Source organism: Phallusia mammillata, chromosome 5, assembly GCF_965637545.1.
Source record: "Phallusia mammillata chromosome 5, kaPhaMamm4.hap1.1, whole genome shotgun sequence".
Lineage (NCBI taxonomy): Eukaryota > Metazoa > Chordata > Ascidiacea > Phlebobranchia > Ascidiidae > Phallusia > Phallusia mammillata.
Genome location: NC_137256.1, coordinates 4,842,747 through 4,866,814, shown reverse-complemented (window position 1 = coordinate 4,866,814; position 24,068 = coordinate 4,842,747). Strand labels below are relative to the sequence as shown.

Genomic DNA, 24,068 nt, shown 5'->3' with positions numbered 1-24,068 from the left:
TCGCCGGAATATTCCAGTTTCAAACTGGTTTTTGACCGGTTTCTGCCTCCTACCGAACCACCAAACCGGTTTAAACCGGAATCGAGGAGACAAAATTTTAACCCGATATTTGAAAAAAACCTTAGGCTATATAGCCTTTCCGTTTTTTCGATTTTTCGGTGACGAAAAATTGAAGAAAAATCCGGTTTCCGTTAGGTTTTCGCCGTAATATATGTATATGTAAAAATATATATATTTTTTTCACGGGTTTCGAACCCAGGACTCTCCCGGGGACTAATCCCGATCAGGGTTTTTATGTCTGTATATGGGTCAGGCGCGCCAGACCGTTCGGCCAAGTTCCTGCCCTTTTCGCCGTAATATTCCAGTTTCAAACCTGTTTTGGTCGGTTTCTGCCCCCTACCGAACCTCCAAACCGGTTTTTAAAATCGTCAACTTTGACCCGATTTTCGAATAAACCCTAAGGCTATAGTCTTTGTGTTTTTTTCGGCTTTTGTGGGTCAAAAAATCGAAGAATAATCCGGTTTTGGGTGGGTTTTCGTCGGGATATATACAGTTTTTAGCCTCCTCCCAAACCGATTAAAGCCGAAGTTGAAAACCAGAATCTTATTACCGCCATATCGGATCTGGTCCCAAACACAGTATTTTTGAAACTTGCTCACATATATTAAAAAAAATTCGGTGAATTAACATTTTTGTAACTTTATGTCCAATGTTATACAGTACTGTTCCAGTGTAAGCCGAAATGGGTCTTGTACTAACACTTCCATCGGGTTAATCACCAAATGCATTCTCTCTATGATCCAGTTAATACAGTTTTGAAATTGAAAAAATGCGTGCAAATTTTTCTGATGCTTTGTACAAACGAGAGTAGCGAAAATACTTTGAAGAAATCGACGGAAATTGTCAAAGGCGATTCAGGCAACAACCAAAACGCGGTACATCAAACAAAACGATGCAAAGTAACAACAAAATTGGCGAATGCCGTTGGCAATATACCGTATATAAGTATTTACATTGTGGCAGGAGTGTTCCAATTAAAAGAAAAAATGCGTTTAAACTGCGCCACGATTCGCCACAAACAAAACCAATGAAACTCGTATTGATATCGTTTGGCAGTTACCACCACGAGATATTATAGTACCGCGTAAAACAAGGTGTAATGCGTCTAAACGTTGCTCATGTATTTTTCTTTGACAAGAACAATCTTCATTTCCTCGAGATTTTCCATGATCTCTTTCCTGCTGTTTTCCACCATACTGTGGCATCTTTTCAGTTCTCCTTCCAACTCCTGCCAGCTGCGAGATAAGAGCGCCTCCTGCATTGCCACCATCCTTTCCTCGAGCTCGGCTTTCACCTACAACAAATGTTCGCCACGTTTAGAAGTTGAGTGTATTTTGCTTGGTGAAACGTATAAGCTTGAAATAGCTGCGCTTCGGTGAAACGATTTGGAAGGCACAATGGGTGGATCATGACTAGATGGGCTACCGTTTTATAAAATTAAAACCTAGTTTGACCATAGTATTGTATGTTCGCAATTCACCAACTGTATGCATGGCTTTATTTGTACACAGCCGGTAATACTTTGCAAAATGATTTTAGGTAATTGCCTGTTCGAGCAAATTATACTGAATTATTCCTTAGGCATGTATAGGCAAAAGCGTTTATGAGTTACATCACGTGATGGATCTAGACAAGAAGTCGGTCGAATGGTCTACGCTGCCTAATCTATATTCAGGCATTTAAAACCTTTTCAGGGCATCCTGGATTTAAATTGAAGAGTCAACACATTTTAATCTCGCTTTGTTCTTGTTGTTACGAAAATAAAAGTTTTCGACTAACTCATTTTTTAATGTATTACGGCAGCGTATGTAAACAATTTCATCATACCTTTTTGATCTCAGATTTCGTGTTTTCCACGTCCTGCTGAAGATTCGCCACTATTGCTTTGGTGTCATCAACTCTTCCCCTGGTTTGTGTCGATTCCAGTTGAGTTGTCTGAACCATTCCTGTGTGGGTTGTGTCGATTCTTTTGGTTAAATCGTGACTGGTCGTTGCGAGGTTGTCTTTCAAATCCTGTCCAAAGATTCAAGCACAACGTAATTAACGTAACGGACAAAAGCAAGTGGCGAGGATGGAACAAAATCTTTAGAGATCTCACATTTTTAGAGCGGAAAGGGGTAAAAATGTTAGTTGGTAAAAACAGGAAGTTTTGAAACTAAAACTGTTTCGCCCAAACTTCACTTGGCTACGCCAAAACTTACTGGCACACAATACAAAACCCTTGCTGCGCAGAACAGGTTAGTATAAGCATAACGTTTCTTAGTGAAGATTAAAATTGAGATGGATTTTCAAATCCGCAATAAAAACTTAGTTTTGACATCAACTCGTGCCTAATCAGATCACAAGGTTGAACTTACGTCGGCGTAGACTCTCGTCTCGTGTCTGACGTCTCGAACCAATGTGCGAATACTTCGGACTCCTTGCTTGATTTCAGTTTGGTCGACGAGAAGATCCTTCATGCGGGAGCGGAGACTCGTCAATCCACTTAACACCCGATCACCCTGGGATCTGTTTTCGTCTTGATCCGCCTTTGAAAAAGTTTATTCAGTAAAAAGGTATTTATAAAGTTTTTTTTAAATCTGGGTACGCATCCGAAAACGCTATAAGTCAAAGCGTATTCGTGACCAATTTAGACTACGCCACATAACTTTGTACTACAGAAATTACAGTATTGGTAAACGTCAATTTTACATTAATAGCAGTTTTTGACCCATAGTGCATGGACCCTTATTGATTTCAGAGGGTCTATACGTCAGATTGCTATGTTGAATAAGTTATCAAAAGTTTTCAAAATACCAAACTTTAAACGATTTCTGGAGTTAACCCTTCACCCTATCCTCTACGTTTATGCAGCAATAAAAAAATTCGTCAAACGATTTGTTTATGAAGCTTATGTGTTGGGAGACAAGATGCATTTATGAAGAGGTACTTTTCTGCGAAAAAAGGTTAGTGGCCACCGATCGTGCTGTCCAACCCACCACTTCCTTGTCGAGTGTTTTGCTGATATGTTCGATTGACATTTCCGAGTCTTCAAACAGAAATTTTTTGATGAAGTTGGATCGCCTGTACTTGTTAATCTCGAGTCTTTGTTTGCGAAGACAGACCTTTTTCCGCAGGAATGCCGGAATTGTGAATTCGACTTCCAGAGCAAGATCAACCTGTTTAAAAAATACGTTGTGTTATAATTAGTAGCTAATGTCTAGCCTTGTGTACCCTCCTATACCACAGTAGCATTGATGACATTTCAATTAAAATCCGCACAGCATTCCCTAATATGGCGTAGTTTTGAGGAATGATATTGTCCTCTCGTTACCCAAAAGAATGCAGTTTTGTCTATTTCATATTTTATAAAAGCATGCTTCGTTTTCATGATTAGTAAGCAGCAGACAATTTTTGCTTTTTGGGCCTAAAAAGAATGTTTAAAAATACGACAACATTGTTTTGTAACAGTTTAATTATTTGTACCTGCATTCCCAGTCTCTCCAGGGTCGCGTGTTCTTGAACTTCGATGATGTCACCGACAGCCAAACCAACCTATTAATGCACAAACAACATAATGACACCAATGTCACTACGCATGGCCAAAATGTCATGTTTTTATTCGCACCAGCAAATTCATAATGATGATCGTCATCACCATGAGAAAGATCACGAAAACAACGATGGAGACTTGCTTGGTGTAAATCTGCCCAGAAAATTCAAAAAGTTAAACTAAACATAAGGGGAAATTAACGGTAGGACAATGTTATTTTATTACCGTGTCAGCGTAAACTGCTTCACTGAAGGGGACACCAGCCGCACCGAAGAATTTACTCCCGTAATCCATTTCGCCAATCATCATCACTGTTGTGGACACGAGAGACTCATACCAGTTCTCGAAGACATGCTACAAAGTTAAGTTCAAGTAAAGCATTGTGAGTTTGCTAGTTAATAAATGCTAAGTGCACAATAAAATGCAGTGTGAAACAAAACGAAACGTTTGAAACTTCATGAAGAATTAACATGTCCTCCTTTTTAGTCAAAACTAACTTGTCTTAAATGTCGCATTAAAAAGGCCAATTTTCCTCCCTTCGCACATCTATTTTAATTTTCTTGAAGACATTGCTTAAATATTCGAAAATATAGGTTCAAACACAACAGATTTATGACACACAAAAACGCTTAATGTGTGTTATGTATCTAGCTGCATTTTGTCCTCTTTTGTCAAAGAAGGCATATTAGGCATCTTGTAAATACAAATAGAGTTTGTGATGCAATGTGCAACCACTAAAAGTTCTATACAAAGATCACTTAATTTAGTGGTTTACCTGATTGCCTAAAAGGATTGAAAACGACAAAGCAAATCCGAAGATAAAAAGCAGGAAGACAATGAAAAACTGTCCGAACGTCTTTAAGATGTCTGTGAACATCACAACAAAAATTCCTAATCGCGGAATCTTCTGAATGAAGAGCAATAGTCCCATCCATGAAAGGAACACAGCAAAGGCACCAACTTCCTGCTGCCATTCCTGTCGACCATATACTTTGTGTTATAAAGTATTTTATACCGACTTAAAATCGTAAAAATCACACATATAATAGTGACAGAAAGAACAAACAAGCAAGGAAAAACAAAACATGCAAAGTCTGTGGGAATACAAGCGCACGTTCTGCTTATGACTGAACTTTTGTATCATTTTGTTTGTAAGAACGTAAAATGCAAATTTTCAAAGTATTTAGGTCTTTAAGAAGATTACCGACTGATCTTTTTCCAATAACAGGCGCTGCTGAAAATTTGAACGTTTTATATGCTATCGCACCATGGGCATTGGGATAAAATGTAACTCACCTTTTTACATAACCACCACATAGCGCTAAATGGTTCAGGATTGAAATATGTTTTTACCTGTCTCAGACCAGTTTCGTATTGAAGACCGTCCAAGGTGGAAAGTTGAGTGTTGTTTATCTCGCCAGCAGTGAGTTGTGGAAGACTGTCCAGTTGATAGTAATGGAAATCGAGCGTAAGGAGAAGCGAGAGAACGTAGAGACTGACCTCCACCACATTCGTGAAGTCAAAATAGTTAAGTCGTTGATTCAACAATTGAAACGCCTGCGCAAAGAAAATGATGTAAGGTTCTACAGTTGCTTGGTCACAAATGTGTAGGATTTAAAGGCAAATATTTGAAAGAATTGACTGGCTGATTTGGTATGGCGGTTTAAATGGGTCTGGCGTACTATGATTTATAAATGAGTGTACCGTGATCACTGTTTTTACATAGGCGCTTCAGGGCTGATCCCAGTTATGAATTTGTGTTCATCTTAATTGAAAGAAAGTTCGATTTTTAAACGAGATTCGGTCACCCTTCTTGAAATATTAAGGCAAAAAAATCTGTAGGTGATAGAGAAACAAATAAGGGTTTTGAACCCGCCTTAAATATCGGCGCCAGTTGGGCTAAATACACCGGTTTAGAATTTTTGTGGTTTTCAAGGTTTTACTGTTGGGTCACGTATTGATGACAAGTCAAAAACTTTCGTACCTCGCGGAGTAAATTGACAATGGAGAAAGCAAATATCGCCCATCGTAAGTTGAGCGTAGCAGCATTTAACGTTTGACAACCACTCAGCCATGGCCATGCGGATAGTACCTCGGGTCGATAAAAAAAGCAACTACGTCTGGAAAACAAAAATAACAATTCAGCCTATTCTATTGGAATAAGGAACTAAAGATGCCAGTTCGGCGAAATATGTATATTCATTAACTGATTCTGATCAGTTATTTCAAAATGTGATTTTGCTGGTTTGATAACGGTTTTAACAGAATCAGTAGAATATACAAACTACATATAGGTGACAAAATCTAGATGTCTTACATGTCAACGCCGGAAGGATCCGTGGTTACATCTGAAACATACAAAAAGCATAATAAAATATGTAAAAAACAATACCTTCAATTACAAGCATATACAACCAAACATGTATTTTTTTTAATGGTTAATATTTCAGTTTTTAAACGTTACGTTACTACTATATCTTACTTCCATTTCTGACGCTTATCATTGTGCCCCAGTTAATGCGGTAAAAGGGGGGAAGCAACATCATATAGGCGTTGAGTATGGCGAGGTATGCGACGAAGAAAAGAAGATTGGAGTAATAAACATAACGACCGTATCGCCGCCACTTATAGTTCAACAAACCAGTGACGATCGGGTGAAGAAGTAGATTTTCGCACTTTGACGCAACCTGTACAAGCACAAATATCTTGTACAAGGCGTAAAGGTATTTAAATACCAATATGTCAGTCCTTTTGGCATGTTGAGTTTCCTTATGGTTGCGTTTGGCAAAAAGCGAGGGGCATACATTAAACTGATGTAAAAAACTCTCTATTTATTACTTTACAACCAAAATTTAAATGATGAGAAGCTATAACTTAGCAAAATTTTGCATAAATACACTGTTATAATCGGTCTTGGGCATTGGATTTAAATTACAATTTAACGAAGTTCTAGACATGAATAGTAACTTACATTTAAATTCCCTTACCATAATTTTGAGAGGATGATTCTGCTGCAAAACGTCGGAATTTTTGTCATAGGTGTAAGCGTCTGGTGTCAACAGATCATGCTCATCGTAAACCTACACAAAAAAAACGTTACAAATATGCAAGGTAGGTCATATCTATTTCAAGCAAAAAAGCATCTTACTTGGTAATGATTTTCATCGACAAGGGCCATATTATCTTGATGTCCACTACTTGGTCTTCCGGTTTCCGATTTGTCCAGCCATTCGGTAGAGGCGTACATGTCGTCAAAGAACTCGTACAGAAGTGTGATCTGAATAAAAAGTAAAGGCACAATGACTAGGCATATTTTATTTTACATGACGATGTTAAATAAAGCTGATTTGACAAAACAAAATATAAGTTTTGTGCTGTTTTTATTTTAACTTAAAACGAAACAAATTGAAGCCCCACATGAACTCTTGTTTCTGCCAAAGTTTACTTTCTGCGTTGCAAAAGTGGTTTAAAACCATAAAATGTGAACAACACAAAAATGTGAGCGTCATAAAAATATTAACGCCCTTTTAAGTCTGCAGACATGTGTATTTACGAACAACGTCATTGACGTAGAACTCACTGCGGAGCTTCAAAAAGTCTATGTTTATTGGATAGTTGGGCAAACAAATGTGGCAAGAAAAGTCAAGTCATCGCCCTCGTTACATTTTAGTATCGGACGTATCGCCAATGGACAGCCTGGCTCATTTTCAAGGTTCCCCCTTTGGCAAACAAAACATTTAATAAGTCCTATTAGATCTCAAACGAAATACAATATGACGCATTTGCATTTGATTGTTTTTGGTACGAGACGTGTAACGTCTACTTCGGTGCTCTATTACCGAGTAAGAGCAAACCGAAACCGAAACCCACGGGCACTGAGGGGCACTTAGGAACTGCAATGTACATCAAAATAAGGATATTTTCTCAGAAAACATTATGAAGTACTATGCTCTAAAACGCGAAGTACAGAACGTCAGTGAATATCTAAAAAAACGAGTTTTATAACCTTTGTCGTTTTAATGCCGTTTTAAGAGAGTAAATGGTACCGGTAATAAATGGCGGCTGTGTGGAGATATTATGATTTGTATATCGTATACGCATATCTACTGCATATATATTATCTCTATACGAACATAATTACTTGATATAGTAATCTATCCATGTAAGTATGTATACTATGCCGAAATCCCCTCCCCTGCATAATTTTCTGCCGGTGCCTATCAACCTGCCATTCAACAATTATATCTAAAACCAAACTCACAAAAAAAAAAACTTTTTCGGGACTGGCATCTTATAACATTAAAAAGACAAATAACATTATCCTACTGATATATTTGGGCGTAGAGAAGATTAGTGTTTAAAACAACTTTAAACACTAAGCTAGGTATATTTCGGGGATATATTTAAATGGATGGTTGAAAACCTTAATCAATATATTGTACTTACTGCGTATGTGTCATCCTCAGGTTTTTTGCCGTTGTCAGTTATGCATTGGTTGCAGACGACTTCGGCCATATCTTCCATTTTCATGATCAGTTTTCGCATCGGTGTTGTAAGACGCCCTAAATGTCAAATTTTGTCGGCGATATTATACGTTTGGATGTTTAAAGTCAATTTAAAGTCCATAAGTGAATACAATGTATGTTTAAGAATAATTGAAGCAAAAACTAGGGGAAAGTTTATTTGGGTCTTCACGGGCCACGGCTAGATGTAATTGATATTTTAAACAGTCATGACAAATTTCCACGTTTTTATTTTAAAGGGCATATTTCCAAAATAAAATCGGTTGACCTCAGGAGAATTTTTCGAAAAGTCCAACACGGTAAATATCAGGAATCATGCGGTTGCTAAACTTGGAAAAACCTCATACGTGGTCTTGAACGGCTTTCAAGCAATTCGTTGCTAAATGATACAGGCCGTGTGCAAAACCAGGAGCACGTACTTGGTTACAGTTTAAGCAAATTACTACAGCACGACTGCACTTATTGTGGAAAACGTGTTCATTGGGATTCTGGAAAATTAGAAATACGTGCATATTAGTTGTATTACGACCATTGAGTTTTCTCCCAGAAAAACAAAACAGTAAGTTTATGCAAACAAATATGCAGTGATACAGTTTTATCAATCATATGACTGTCCCGATACATTTTTTTCTGTGTTGTATCTTCGTAACCAAATACGACCCCGAGTGCACTGATGTCTTGTAAATTGCACTTTTATGTCTATTTTTGTTTACATATTTGTCCATAAACTCTTATTTCAAATAATACATGTAAAGTATTCAGAAACCACTAAATAGTGTTTGTTGTTGGTTAAAATCGTTTTTTTTTGTCGCACGCTTTCAAAAATTTCGAGGCATATTTTAAATCATTTTGATGTGGTTTCGACAAACTTCCATACTGCCAAGAATCGTCGATAAAGACCTGCAGACCAAAGTCTACATGAAACACAAGTTGTCCAAGCCATTCTTACGCAATATAGAGCCTCATGGAGTAATTTTGTGCCCAAAATAATACAACGGGTATGGAGAAAACACTTAAAAAGGTGTTTTAAATAGACTTTGGTACAGACAACTCGCTTTAGCATTGTTCATTACCTGTGACTGGATGTATGACGGCATTTTTGAGCGATAACTTCCATGTTTCGTGCTTGATAAGAGCCAAAACACACTCCTTCTGTGAAAAGTCGATTGCATAGTCGAGAGCGTTTCGACCGTCAGCCGAGCGGAACGTGACGTCAGCCTTCCACTGAAGCAAGAGATTTATCATTTCCACGTGACCTCGCTGGCAGGCCAAGTGAAGGGCGCATATCTAAAGCATAAAATACTGGTTAAAAGGAGAATTGTCTATCTATTAATATACATAAGGTCACAAGGCAAAAAAAAATTACTCTGAAATCCCTTGAACAAAACAAATATCATAAAACGTAGGACAATGCACCATCATGCTTCACAAACCAGGTAACTTGAAATAGCAATATCATGCTGGTGAATTCGGAAAACTTAACCTTTAAAGAAACAACAGTTCACCACAGAAAACACTTTGGCTAGCTTCCAAGCCAAAAACTGTAAATCAAAAACACACCACCAAAATAAATGTCATGCAAAACAAAAAACTTCTTGAATGAAAATGACACATTATCCATGCAGTTGAAGACTGTTTCTGTTTAAAGATCGTGACAAACAATAACGGGAAACCGTTTTTTTTATATTAAAGAATACGTTTTTATTCGAAACAAGAAAAAAAGTTAAGATTTCCTAAGAATTAGGTGAGTCAGACTTCACTCCTGTTCAGTAACCAGAACTGTCAAGTCAAAACAACTATTTTACTGTAAAGACAGTTTAAGACTGACCTATATTCCAGTTTGTACAACCGCTTGTCAAATGACCTAACCCAATGTGGTACTAATCAAAACCCTGTGGCATACGGCCGACCGGTAGCTTTTGTGAGGCCCGCGAACACTTTCTGCACACATTTGCGACGCGTTGATTTATTTTCTCTTTGTTGCAAACATGGACACTTGCAGGAACTTTAGAACAGTTCTAACTGAGTGCTAGCAGATGTGCTTTGTGGTAAAAAAATTAGGACTCAAAACATAAAGTCGATTGGAAGCAACAAAATCCTTTGATATTTTCTGGGCGGATTTCAGTTTAATACAGAAGTGTGATCTCCTTTTTTAGTGTAGGTACGCTGATAACGCCAGTACCCTGTCGACAGCAGTATCTACTTGTGTGTCTATGTGCTATAACTATGCTTACCTGATGAAACTGTGACCAGTAAGCAAACGAAAAGAGATAAACATATTTATAAAAGAAAACGAATCGTTAGTAAACCAGCAATGATTGTTTTAACCACCTTAAATGTGAACGACAATGATTTGTTAAAAACATGCATAAAAATAAATAACATTGTGAAGTCGCCATGGTTTCAAGCAAATTCACCTTTCCGCCGAAGTAACCCATCTATCACGATAGAAACAAAACAGTAAGTTGTCAACTGTAGCAGTTCAAAAGCAAAGTTGCTGTACAGGCCAATGTGGTTACATAAAACTTATTTTGTACCATTAACAAATATACAGAATCGTAAACGTAAGGAGCTAATTGATTTTATAGCACATTTCTGGTTCAATTTCCTTAACGGAATAGCTTAAATAAGGAATTAAATGCTCAAACATTGGGCCTCCGGTTTATTGTTTAAGGAAGTCCACAAAATCAGCACAAAGTCAAAGATTGTGGCTTAACCCATTTGGGGGTCGACCTAAGAATCACACAAAGGAAATCGTTCGCGTTAATCATCAGTGAAAGCTCGCAAGATGTTTGCTTGAAGTCAACACAAGCCAACTTTCAAAAAAACTTTCACGGTGGGTGGCTAAACAATTCAAGTATATGTATTGAGCTATATACGGCACACAATAAAAGTAGGCAACGCATTACATATAAGAAATAATTAGGTTCTGTACCGACAGACTAAGCTCAAATTAAACCAGTTATTTCGTCACGAACAACTATTAACATTCACGTACGACAAATTCGTTTTGGTAATAATCGCTGTATAAGGCATACAAAATTACCTTGATTTTTCCTTTAGGTTGGACACTGGCTCCAAACTCCAAAAGAGCCCGAGCTGGCTTTACCCAGCCATAAGCTGCGGCGCAATCCAACGGCGTCCATTGCTTCGCATTTCGCATTTCTATGTTAGCCCCCAACTGTATTAACCTGAAGGAAAATATAGCCCACATAAGAAAACAAAGGTATGAAATAAAAACCCAATGAACCTTTTAGTAATTGTGGCGCAGGCAAAGTTTGTTTTTACGGTACCCTTGCCGACTTTACCAGAATTTACCAACATTTATTAAAAACAAAACGCATTGTGTATCTTTACATACCGGTTAGTTAGGTACAGTGTATATAATACAGAAAAAGCAAAACCATTTCCATTATAATAAGATTCTAACATCTTGCAGATATCAGTTTGTGATCTGGATGAGGTGTAATGTTACTAAACAGTTATAATATACCAGGCGTGTAAAAATTTGAATAAAAACACTCTATTTGAATAAAATGTTTTGTTAAACTCGAGACTGATATTTTATGCAGACGTTATCATTGTTATGAAATTGCTTGTCGGTTCCAAAAACTCACAATGAAACAGATCTTAGATTCCCGCCGATGGCAGCAAGATGCAAAGCTGTGTTGGATTCCTCATCTCCGGAATTAATGATGGAACGATCACGATTCACGAGATCGGGTATGATCGCGTCGTGACCGTGCAACGCGGCCATATGAAGCGTGGTGCGGTCGTCATCGTTCTTTATGTCGGCGGCAGCTCTATAGTCCAGTAGCAGCTACGAAGTACAAAGTGTATATTTGCGGTTAAGGAGTTATGACGCACACGGGGCAGGTTTCAACTTGTATGTGTATAAAGGTTCCATTCAGAAACGACTTTCTCATGTTAGCCGAAAAGGTCGTACAACGTGCGTTCCTGAAACTTGTAATACATTGTCGACAGGGAAAGCGAAAATGGAAAAATGTGCTCCTTTTGTTTAAAAGTTATTCCCAAACACACGCTTCTGGAGTGTTTGCTGTCTGGCCAGTGCAGCATTTTCAACCTAAAGTCAAATGTTTTACTCTAGCCCGAATAAGTCAACGTGATGATACGTCAATTAAAAAGTGGCTTCAAATTGGTGCAATGTTTTAAGGGAGCAGACGGCCCCTTTTCTGGTAAGAATCAGGTTTGCGATTATTTTTGCGCCATTATTTTTACAAGTGGCTATAGCAAAGCTCGTTCTTTCGTTTTGCTGGTACATATTTGCAATTTTGAAGAAAAATAATTGCCATATGTTGACATGTTATCGCCGTTACAAGAGTTCTTATAACTTCGAGTTACTTTGACAATTGTATATTCGGCCCTGATACATATTTAAGTTTAAGTCGCCTGCAGCAAGGCCTACACTGTTACTGGTGACAAATACAATGCACCACATGATCCACATTCATCAGCAACGAGGGTTACCTTAACCGTTGAGACGTGTCCCTTCATGGAAGCCAAATGAAGGGCAGTGTTATTGTACTTGTCACGCTCCTCGATCATCAGTCGAATTTTGCTTTTTTGCAATAATAGCTGTGAGGTAATAAAATATCATTGTCGGGTATTTAAAGACTTTTAAAGCGTTTGATGTAAACCTTAGCAAATTAAAATCAAACTTGGACTCTCTATTTTTAAAAAAAATTCTCATCCATTGCCACACCCATAACAAAAAAAAACTGAACAGCTTGGTACCAAAAATATCTTTACTCACATGTGGATTGTGGATCAATGTTAAATCAATGCTCCACACAAGGGTCATGAGCTAACACCATATTTATAGCTAAGATGTAAGATCCGTGCTGAAACGGTAATTCAGACCAGCAATCACGGCACACTCACATAGAAATTATATCACGGCAGGCCTTTCAAAAGCACTAATTAAGCCCAATCAAACTTTTTCAAGCATTCCCACCTATGGCAAGGCATATATACTGGCTTAATTCGGTATCACAACTTTACTAGACGAGGAACGCTATGATTTTAAGACCTTATAACCAAGTCGCATAATTAGGCAGTTAACACTTCAAGACACAAAACCCACATTAATACCAACGTTTTGGTTTGAGCCTAACAGGCGTCTACGACACTAAAAGTCAATTTCGAGTGTCATCTTACTTGTATGGCGTCCGTTCGGTCTTCCTCTGCCGCCCACATAAGACACGTTCGGTCATCTTTGTCCGTTTCCGTTACATCGGCGTTTTTTTGCAACAACCAGCTGATGGTTTCCAGGTGACCGAAGCGAGATGCAATCAAGAGAGGCGACATAAAATCCGCATCTTTCAGCTCAACATTCGCACCGCTGAAAATGCGACAGAATGCTTGAATACTGTTTTTTTGTAAACGTGTATCTGGATTTGTCAAAATATATCAGTGAGACTGAAATGAAGTTAATTAACTTGAAATTTATGTATTTATGCATTTTGTACGTTATTTAAGCATAGTAAATTTATGTAAGATATCTGGTAAATTCTCAGTTCCTGTTGCTGTTTATCTTAGGTTGTCTTAACTTTTAATGTGTTTTGTGCCAAATAAGTTTGTGTTTTTTAATCATAAACATAACTGCGAGAGAACTTGTGGATATAGAACACTGTTGCGACCAGGTTGTCAATCGAGCTGTAGAACAAGGTATATAAAACACAACACTTAGGAAAAAGGGGCGTTCTTAGGCAGTTATATTTATGAATAAATTACTCTTTATGTCCGTGTATAGCAGTGGTTCCCAAACTTTTTCATATTTTTTTCAAAACGGTCCCTTTGCCATTATTTCGAGGGCTCGCGGTCCTTAAGCCTAAATGTGTATTTCATAAAAACGAAAGTTGATTGCAGGTTTTTAGCTAGTTATCCAAATTGCGCATAACAATCATCCAAAGACAGCATGTGCCATTACAAACAGGAGAAAAACATTACGATTGTGCGCGAACAATTGCATTTTTGAAAGTTGTCATCCAATAAAGGCCATTGTTTAGCAATGGAGACAGTTGATTCTCAATTCTACTTTGATTTAAACTTATTTAGTGGCACAAACTGACGCCAAATAAGATTATGGAATTACTTCAACCGCTTCGCGGTCCCCCCAAATTGCCTCACGGACCCCTAAAGGACCGCGGACCCCAGTTTGGGAACCGCTGGTGTATTGTGTTCCTAAGTTTGTGTTTGTTTTTAACCACTTAATAATAATTTGTTTATGATTCTATTTGAACAAAGGTGACAAGGAAAAGTTTTGACACACAAATTCAGCATAGCATTATTCGAGTTAAGCAAAAGCAATTGATCAAATGAAAAACGAACGTGACTTGGAAACTCACTTTTCTAGCAGGAACTTGACGATGATATGCGCGTTATGTTGACAGGCGAGCAGCAACGGAGTAACAAGACCCGAGTTTCTTGCGTTTACGTCAGCCCCTTCCTTCATCAGCAGTTTAACGATCTCAAGGTTGTTTGACTGCACAGCGAGATGGAGGCACGAGTCGTCACGTGACCGGACACACGTGACCAGGCTTCCGAGATCTGGAAAATAGTTTTGTTTTCAATTGGTTTTGCTGTTCGTGGAACCTTAAACTCAAACGCGTTGATATTAATTCGTGGAAGCCATGATTGATTTTTGTGTCGGTCAAATTCTTTGGACTGATTACAAGGAAATAGTTTAACCAAGTTTGAAATCTTAGACCCTAATTTTCTTTTAGTTCCAACGAAATCTGATTAAACAGTAAAAGTGTTGGCAGTTCAAAATTTTCCTCCAGTCATACCACGTCTAATACTAAATTAAATATTTGAATTTATTTGAAGAAAATTTTGCAGCTCCTGGTTTAAAATATTCTGTTGAACATCAATACGTACTTGCCGCCTTCGAGCGTTCAATACAGAATTCCACCAAAGACAAATGACCGTTTTCAATGGCGAGATGCAGCGGAAGGTTTTTCTCACCGTCACGGTCTTGCAACAATTCAGCAGATCCGGCTGCACACAAAATATAACCTTGAGTCAAACGCTTCGTGAAAATTGAGAATTTAGCAACAACAAACAGTGGGCCATGCCAGGAAGTTTTAAGGTAACTTGTCTGTCAGTTCACATGTGGTGCCAAGGGTTTCACGGCTCGATCGATTGACGCAAACAAATTATCGTGTTTAGATTCAATTTTGTACGGCTGCTGAGAGGTCGCGTCACTTATCAAAGAACATCGAAAAAACCCTAAGCCTCAATAATTTGAAACATGAGACAGCTGGTGTGGCGTTTGATCGAATTTGAGCGGGAAGTCTTTGCGATTACATCCTTATACTTAAGCGATATGCCAATCAATGACTGATATCAGGACATATGATATTAAAAAACTTGTTATATTTAAATTTGTCACCTTCAACGGGCTGTGCCGAACTTATAGAGGAAAGCTGCGGAGCTGGGTTAACTTGTAACTCCTTTGTACCGTTGTGGCTTGGATGGCGGTTCACCTCTTTACTCCCACCGTTACTTTTACCGCTGTCTTCAGCATTGGCATTTTGCTCCCTTGCCTCAGCTGCCAGGGCATTGGCTTTTTCGAGAAGGATTTCCGCAATCTTATCGCAAAATCAAGGTCGATGAATGATAACCGATTTTTATGCATTATTATGAGTTTTTTTTTTACCTGCATGGAGCCTTCCGCGCACGCGAGGTGAAACGGTGTGGTGACATCCTTGTCTCTGCACCTAAGATTCGCTTTGGCATCAATAAGAAGGCGAACTATGGAGCGATGACCGTACAGACACGCAATGTGCAGGGCGGTCATTCCCTGGTGATCTGTCATCTGCAGACATGAAACGGAGCATGAAACGGTTAACCCGGAAAACAACAAAAAACGACATTACCACAAATATAGTGATTGGTATGTTATTAGAAAAACATACCTCTAACGCAAGGCCATTGCAGGCTAAGAGTTCGCGTACTGCCGAAGTATTGCCTCGTGTACAAGCCTGATGCAAAGGTGTCAGACCCATGGCATCTTTAGCGTTGACTTGGGCCCCATTCTCCACAAGCAAACCAAGGCAACTGAACGATTCCTCTGGGGGCAAATCGTCTTCGTCAGAGCTCGAATCCTAAAAAAACAGTAGGATACTAAACTTTGGAGCACAAATTGAGGCAAAGATACAATTCACTGCAGGGCAACGTGATTTGTGTCACGTGATCACTGAAACGTGCACCGGTTGGAAAAAAGTTTGAGTCAGTGATTCGGTCACGCACGCTTTGTGATCTGGACACGCGTTGCTACATATACAGTACCTGTTCCTCTGTGCTGCCCTGTGACACAACCACCGTCTTTTTCTTATACTTCGCGATGAAATGCAGTGGTGTTGCGTCGTCCTCGCCTTTTGCTTGAACGCCTAAATACATAAACAGTCGTTTCGATGAGTTACATGTCACAGGTTCATGAAAAATGGGTTGGTGTGTTTGTATGGTATGTGGTGTGGAGGTCATTAACTGCGCCGGTGTGTGGGTTGTTAAAATGGTATTAATACCAGCAACGCATTTATATGTAACATGAAAAACTTATAAGCAATAAACGTTATTTATCGGAAATATACATGACATACATTGATTGACCCTCTTTGATAATGACCCAATGAACTTTTAAACTAGATATTATAGAGTGCGCTATAATCGACTCGAACATTAGTATTGCGTGATAATATTGATTGCGTTATAATTATAAGTGCATGGTGACTAACTAAAAGTATTTTGGTTTTATTCTATATAATGATGTCATACTTGCTCCGTTTTTGATGAGGAAGCTGATCATATGATAGTGGTTATAACGAGCTGCGTAATGCATTGGGGTCAGCTTGGAGTCGTCCTTCTGGTTCAATCTCTTCTTACGTTGCTGAAGCTGCGAAAATCGTTCGAGAAGCTTCCCCATGAGCATCACATCACCTTCCCTTGCAACCTGATATATTAGGGTAGAATTAGGTTTCGGGTTACTTTTACTAATTAGCCAGTAATTGATGACTAGCGAGTAGCCAAAAATATACGTGCATCTCAGTTCATGACATTGCAGAAGAACATAAACTGGCATTAAGCTGCTGTGACTTATAATTATACGTCGTGTCAGTTCATTAAAACCACGATTCAAAGTTTTTAAATGCGCTTGGTGAGCAAGTAGCTCTGTTGCGCAACGTTTGAAGTACAATTACATTCACCACAAAAGTTTCTTGGTGCTTTTGTACAGAGAGATTTGCTAAATAAAGTTTGAAAATTTACAAAACAAGTCACAAGCCCAAGAATACAGTTCTTATAGATCAATTTCAAAATGCATGTTCTTATGGGAAGTTGGATACCCAAGTGTTTAGTATGACTTGTTCTTCGAGGAAAAACTTTGCCACACGCAATGGGCACGATTTCTAATATTTCCAAATCTTTTCTGTCGCAGCATGCCACAACGACCAATGACGAAAGCAGGGCTTTATTGCTGGTTTTACAAGCAAACACCGCCTTTTGCGTGTGGTTGTATTGTTTGGGACTTTATTGCCAAATCGGGACAGTTACCGAAGCAATTGTTACCTCCTAAAACTTTGCACAACGCCGACAATGTTTGCCCAATTGACAGTGGCTACTTGTTGTTTCAAATTGTACTGAATCAGGGGTAGAATGATTTCTGCAGAGGATTTGTTTTAACTTTAAACACATGTTTTTCTTTCCTAATTTTTGGGCAAAACGAAGCAGATATCATCATGTTTCTGCTGCTCTTTCACCGCTTTCACCTGTTTATCTTAATTTTACACTGAATAGGTTTGTAGGTATGAATAAATTTAGAAATATTACATATATTTGAGAAGGAACGTTACCAAATTGCCCTATGGATGCCTGAGGCTATTTTGTTAGCAGTATATAATAATCCGCAACGAATCGAAAATGTTTGGTTAACAAGAGGCACCAGCTAGTCAAAGTTGCTCTTTGGTCCTCACATCAATTTACTGTGGAAAGAGGGTTAATGGGACAAGGAAAATACCTCATTGGTGAAACAAAAAGGTCTGGCATATGTTAAACCTTGCCACAAAATTGATTTTTACTTGCTGTATCGTCCGTAAATGTAAATTCGTTTACACAGACACACCACAAACAAACACACAGCAGTAAACCACACAAAAACAACTCTTCCGGTTTCCGGCCGTTCTGTAGTTGCAACAATTTAACAGGAATGTTTTTGAGATGAAATTTACCAAGGGAAACTTGTGAGCCTAAAAACGGCTTTAACAGTCGTACAATTTTCGTTTAAAATGTCACAAAAGAGTTTTATACACAAAATTGCAGTTTCCTTAGCATGACATTTTAACCTGAATGCTGTAACGACCGGTTTTGTGACGCAAAGCCTACCAATTTTGGCTGCGCATGTTTTGTTAGATTTTAAAAAAGTGTCTCGAAGGAAATGCGCAGTGATTGTGTTGGGTTGCTAGCAACCGAATGTTTGCACGAATGGAAGTTTTCTAAGGATGCGTTAAACGAATTGAAAAACACGAACCCTGATCTGATAATAGTCCCACTTACAGTGTTGAATGTTAAGCCTGAAAAACCACGTTAATCATTCTGCAAAATGACTTTACGGCAAAGTCAATGTTATTTATACCATGTATTGTATTAAATTGTTAACTGAAAATGTGGCATGAACAGAAAATGTCATACAATCGTAAAATATAACGGGTCAGTGTCCCTGGCTTCAGCTATATGGGCACCCATTATTACCGATGTTTCCATGTTCTACGTTTTAGTGATTTCGCTCTATGAACAAATGTTTTATTTGCACAAGTATGGATAGGGCTCATTTCCAAGTTTCAGAGCCATATAGCTGTAATACGCCCCTAAAATAGAAGATGTCCAACTACTTGGTCACTAACAAAAACAAAAACAAAACAACAAACCTGATGGAGCGTAAGGTTGGCCAAATCCGACTGAGTGTAAACTCGGACATTTTCGGGAACCAGGGGCGCATTGTCGGCGGCTGCAGAAGCTGGAGCCTGCTGTTGGTTGAAGGACGGATTGATGTTAGCCACGATCGCAGCACCAAAAGCTTTTGTGGCGCTCTTTGTGCGATCCTTCAACTCCATATCACAAAGCTTTGTCGACCGTTAACTTATCACACTTTCGAATTTAGGCAGTAGATCGCATGTTATCGTCAAGAAAGTTTGCTATAAATTATAACAGAGAAAAAATAACACGAATTGTTACATATTACAGCTTGATTCGATTAATGTCACTCAAATTTGGCAACAAAGAATAGAAACCGACATATTTACACACACATAAATTATTGATCAGCTTGACCTCGCCTGCCATGGAACAAACCACACGGTGTACCTTGTCTTACTAAACCTGTTATTCAACATAGAGAACTTCTTGCTTTTAGTCTTGAAAGTTTCCTAACCTGCTCTATCGACCATTTCCACCACGTATTAAAGTATAAGCTGTGACAGGAGGCGGTCGCACCCTGCCAAAATCCTTTAAGCGTCACTTGACTGTGACACCTGACGACCGCAAATGAATAACTCGCACCTCGGAACGTGATCCAAGTTCGGTCAAGCGAGATTAGGAAATTTTATACGCATTTAGCACAGGGAAAGTTTAGGAAAACGAGTATGCGCAAAGAAAACAAGATATTCATCAAAAGTCGGAGACTGTTGTCAGTCTGTGTCAGCTACCGGAAATTGTCATTTGTTAGCGCACACATCATTTATTTTCCTTGAATTGTTTTTGATTTTGCGTCTACTTTCAGTTAATCCGATGCGCATACCAGAACGTTTTTGAAATCGGCATGCTGTTGTCTGACACTTCGAAAGAACTATCCACGACCTTTTACCTACTTGTTCAAAATGACTTTTCTCCGAATTTTTTGGTAAACCGACTTGCTTTTAATATAGCTCATTTTAAATCCTGATTTTCTGTAGTGGCTTACAATAGTTTACGAGATAAAGAAAACAAGTTCTGTTTGAAAACAGGAATTGGTGACGAAATTTCGCTATCCGCAAACTCCACAGCGGAAATATTAAAAATCCCAAGCCTGCCTGCATTCGTGACAACATTTGTCCAAGCAGCGCGTAAGTAGCTGAGAATTCGACAACTGAACATTTTTCGTGCGCTGCCTGTAACTGCTTTTTGTACTTTCACAATTACCAAAGGCGTCGCCCGACTTGCCAGGCCATTGAAAGATAACATAAGGTCCCGTGTGTGCTGGAAGATACAGCATTTAAACGACAAATATTTGTGCAAACATTGAGCCTTATTATTATCACTCGAAAGATTCGCTTGCTTGTTCACCTTCGCCATACGTTTTCTTGCGACACTTATCACACACTTTAGCGCAACAAAAAACAAGGCGTTTAGTCGATACATTATATGTGACTGCGATAAGACAAAAGTTCACGACCTAATCCTGTCTAAAGCGGTTTTTACCAAAGCGAAGTACACAGCTGGCTCGATTCGAGAGCAAATCACCACGTAAAGCAAGCGAAAGAGAATCAAAAGATTTACATACGACTTCGTGTACAGAGCGGTGGTGATCGTTACTTCAACGATTCGTGTTGTTCATATCGGCAGTTATTTCGTGTCGGTTCGCAACGTTCGCCTTCTTGAGCGAGTGTCAAATATTTGCCGTAGGTAAAGGACGACTTTTCTCTTCCAAACACGATTTTTCTTGAGACCAACAAAAGGAACTCGGTCGTTTTTATCGCGCAGGTGTTATTTTAAAGGGCGGACCCCGAATGCGTGTTCAGCATCAGGGTTTTATTTGCATGAGCGAAAGACGTTTTGTGCACCGCAAAATGGTTAGACATTCCAAACCCACACAAAAGAATTTAAGGTCTGGTGAGAAATAATCTAAAAGGCATCTATTTGCGCTTCATACATTAATTTGCCGAAGAAATCCTAACATTCAAAAAACACAAATTGAGCTAACAAAAACTAACTTAGTTCAGATATTAAGTTATCACACATACTGCCACTGCATGAAACTCTTTTCTGTAACCTTACGTGACTTGCAACACACAGTTTTCTGTCACACTGTTTAGGCCTAAACAACATACCAGACCACTCTATCTGCCCTATAGGCATTGAAGTCTGAGAAGAAATCCAAAACACAGTAAAAACAAATGGATCGCCTTTCAACTTCAAGCTATGGCATAAAATGTTGTAAAAGCCTGAACATAACCTCAAAACCAAACCGGCTTGTTCGCGATCTTTCTGATACAAGGAAAACCTGAGATCTACACTAGCTTGTCAAAAACCAACGAATCGGCGACATTCATGCGATAGAATTTGTACTCCTACAAGAACGCCTTGTTCACTGAATTTACAACATTCCTTACCAGACTTCTACTTTATCCGATCATCTTGATAAGAGCTCCGCTGCAAAATAATAGCTACGATCACTTGCCCTTGCATTTTAACGGCTACCAGAACGACAAGGAAGAACAAGGTATGTCATTGCTTCACCTAAAATCACCTTTTCATTGCAAATCCATTATTTAAACTCAACCATAAGTAACCTACTTCATTTAAGTTTCGCGAACGTAATATTGTTCAACTGTCCTCATAACCTTACAAAAAGCTATAACGCAAAGTTTAAGCAGCGTGAGAGGTAAAAAAAGACACCTACCCACCCCACAGGACAAAAATATATCTTGGTGTTATTTCATCGCCAGGGGCGTTGATTATCTGGCGGTAATTTCGCATTCCAAACAGTCTTTCTACGGTTTTCCAGTACACCAAATTTCAGATCAAAGTGGGCGAGAACTTCTTGCTCTTAGGGTTGGTAACGTGTTGGGCGATAAATCATAAAATCAAATCGCCCGTTTCTTGCTAAGCACTGCGTAAATGAGTAGATAAGCACACAGGCATCATTTTTTCTCCAGGCCGAATGTTCTCTCGGTCGCATGAGTCGAGAGAAACGTTAATTTTACATTCAGGCCACGGGCAAAAGATTGTCTATCGGGTCCAACCTACTTGGTAAACATTAAACTTCGACAATGTGGCTTGTTCACGTGACCAAGCGATAGGTGCACATGCTTTAACCCTGGAATGCCTGATCACTGCTGTTTAACGGCTTTCCAAATTACAGCCTTTTGGTTACGAGGCTTTACAACTGACCATGAATTCAGTACCAGTCTTTGATCGCAAAGAAATTCCATTTACTGCCTGATCTGTTAGGTAATGTCACTTAGCTTTGACTGTTACAATGGACTAAATGTTAGGGATAATTTTCAAACTGGACATTTCGACAATGGTACTGTGGCTTATAAAGATAACAATAGAGGCCCGTTTTGAAATTCGAACTCCTTAGCGACTTTAAGGGTGATACCGCGAATATATCAATCAAGTCATTCGTCAGCCACAATTTACTAGCGATGGAAGTCGTAAAATTAGGGAAATGAGGTTTCTTGATTCTATTTACTGCTTTTACTTTATTGTCTGAGGTTAACACACAAACACGCCGGGGAGACATAAACTTTGCCCAAGCATTAAAACAAATAATGCGGTAAAATGGCCTTGTTTGTTTCCTGGAAAACTTCCGCTTTAACCGAGAACCCACATTTACCAAAAAAAAAAACGTTACTAGGAATTATTATGACCACGATAACAAGATAAGATATCCTGGAATACATGCGGTTAGGATCGACATAAATCCCGTTTCCATGGCCGTCGGTCTGATCGGACTTGTTACAAATTGTACTCCGATCGGACCAGCATACGATAATTTTGTCAAAAACATAAAATTACATGCAATATGTTTGTTCTGGAATTAGTTTTTGAAGGTATTAATAATAACTGTACTTTCACAATACTGTTTAAAACCAGACACCGGCAACAACTATCGAAACAAACAAAAAACGCTAATAAAATTGCTGAATCATGCTGTTTTTCGTCCCATCGGACCAACGGCCATGGAAACAGGATAATAGTTAATGAGTCTTGTTGTTGGTCACGGTTCTGAATTTGACTTGCCCTTTACCGTGTGGTCGGAAAGATTGTGTTATTGGGCACTGCCAATAGGATTGTAAGCCGGTGCAAGAATTGGACTTATTTTATTCATTTTTTTATCAAATTATGGTGCCAGTATCCATTAAAAATAAAGTTTTGTTTTTTTATAGTAAATACTAAATTTAGGTCAAATTGTTGTAGTTTTTGGCCCTTTATTGCACAACACCTAAATAAGGCAAGCGTTTAATTCGATAAATTCTAACTTTTGTTTATAGCTTGTTTTACAGTTTTTCACCTATTCCTTTTGTGTCTGCTTTGTGTGGGCTATTCATTCTCTTGCATGCTCCAAAACAAACTGAAATTTCTGCAAGCTAACAAACAAAAATGTACGCGGCATGTATTCGTATGTATTTAAATATCATTTTTTGATCATCGTTTTGCAGCTAAGGTCATCACGGCTAAAAAAACGGATCCGACAGGGGAGCGGGGCGCGCAAAAGCGAACAAAGGTGAAAGATAAGAAACAACGGCGACAAGAAAACGACAATAACCGGCACAAAGTAATCATCAAATCTGCTTAAACGATAATCGGTGGGTGCACATACAATCACTGATACAGCAATACGTTGTTATTAATATTCGATGTCAAATTATACAATAGGCGCGCGTGCTATCAGTACAAAACCTCGGGGGAGGAAAAAAACACAGGCGTCAAAGGCAGTTGAAATTGGCGACGACGTGATCACACATCGGCTACTGGAAGGCCACTGCGGGTGATCACAATGTATAAATGATTGCAGAAGATCATGCGCTCGGGGTTACTTGAAGTTTGGCACCGGGTTTCGGACCGACTGATGCCGTTGAAAATACTGTGTGAATATGGAATGCTGCGGCGGCTGTTAAATTTGGGTCGCTACTATACTGGATATGGGCGATATGCTGAACGAAGAGGTTTGAGTT

At 38.8% G+C, this 24,068-nt stretch overlaps 1 protein-coding gene across 2 annotated transcripts; it reads right to left on the bottom strand.

Annotated features, from left to right (window-relative positions):
* Positions 1-641: 641 nt before the first annotated feature.
* LOC145229487 (transient receptor potential cation channel subfamily A member 1-like) lies at positions 642-19,321 on the bottom strand. Of its 2 annotated transcripts, XM_080094834.1 has the most exons (29): positions 19,059-19,321; positions 16,915-17,089; positions 16,429-16,529; positions 16,056-16,244; positions 15,797-15,955; positions 15,530-15,728; positions 15,016-15,135; positions 14,484-14,685; positions 13,294-13,477; positions 12,604-12,711; positions 11,733-11,935; positions 11,162-11,306; positions 10,533-10,553; positions 9,189-9,402; positions 8,039-8,154; positions 6,741-6,869; positions 6,580-6,672; positions 6,075-6,279; positions 5,910-5,940; positions 5,577-5,712; positions 4,946-5,149; positions 4,368-4,568; positions 3,818-3,946; positions 3,668-3,745; positions 3,526-3,594; positions 3,039-3,218; positions 2,418-2,588; positions 1,888-2,073; positions 642-1,354 (listed from the first exon to the last, which is right to left on the bottom strand). In XM_080094834.1, exons 1-29 carry the CDS (start codon positions 19,242-19,244, stop codon positions 1,166-1,168), a joined length of 4,323 nt encoding a protein of 1,440 aa, XP_079950960.1. In that variant the 5' UTR covers positions 19,245-19,321; the 3' UTR covers positions 642-1,165. The 2 variants fall into 2 exon arrangements, with proteins under 2 accessions (XP_079950960.1, XP_079950961.1); XM_080094835.1 differs by lacking the exon at positions 10,533-10,553.
* Positions 19,322-24,068: the final 4,747 nt, after the last annotated feature.

Coding starts and splice junctions, on each gene's coding strand:
- LOC145229487 (XM_080094834.1), bottom strand. CDS start 19,244: ATGGAGTTGAAGGATCGCACAAAGAGCGCCACAAAAGCTTTTGGTGCT. Junction 15,956..16,055: donor GCAATGGCCTTGCGTTAGAG/GTATGTTTTTCT, acceptor TCATGTCTGCAG/ATGACAGATCACCAGGGAAT. Junction 11,307..11,732: donor AATCTAAGATCTGTTTCATT/GTGAGTTTTTGG, acceptor ATTTTCCTTCAG/GTTAATACAGTTGGGGGCTA.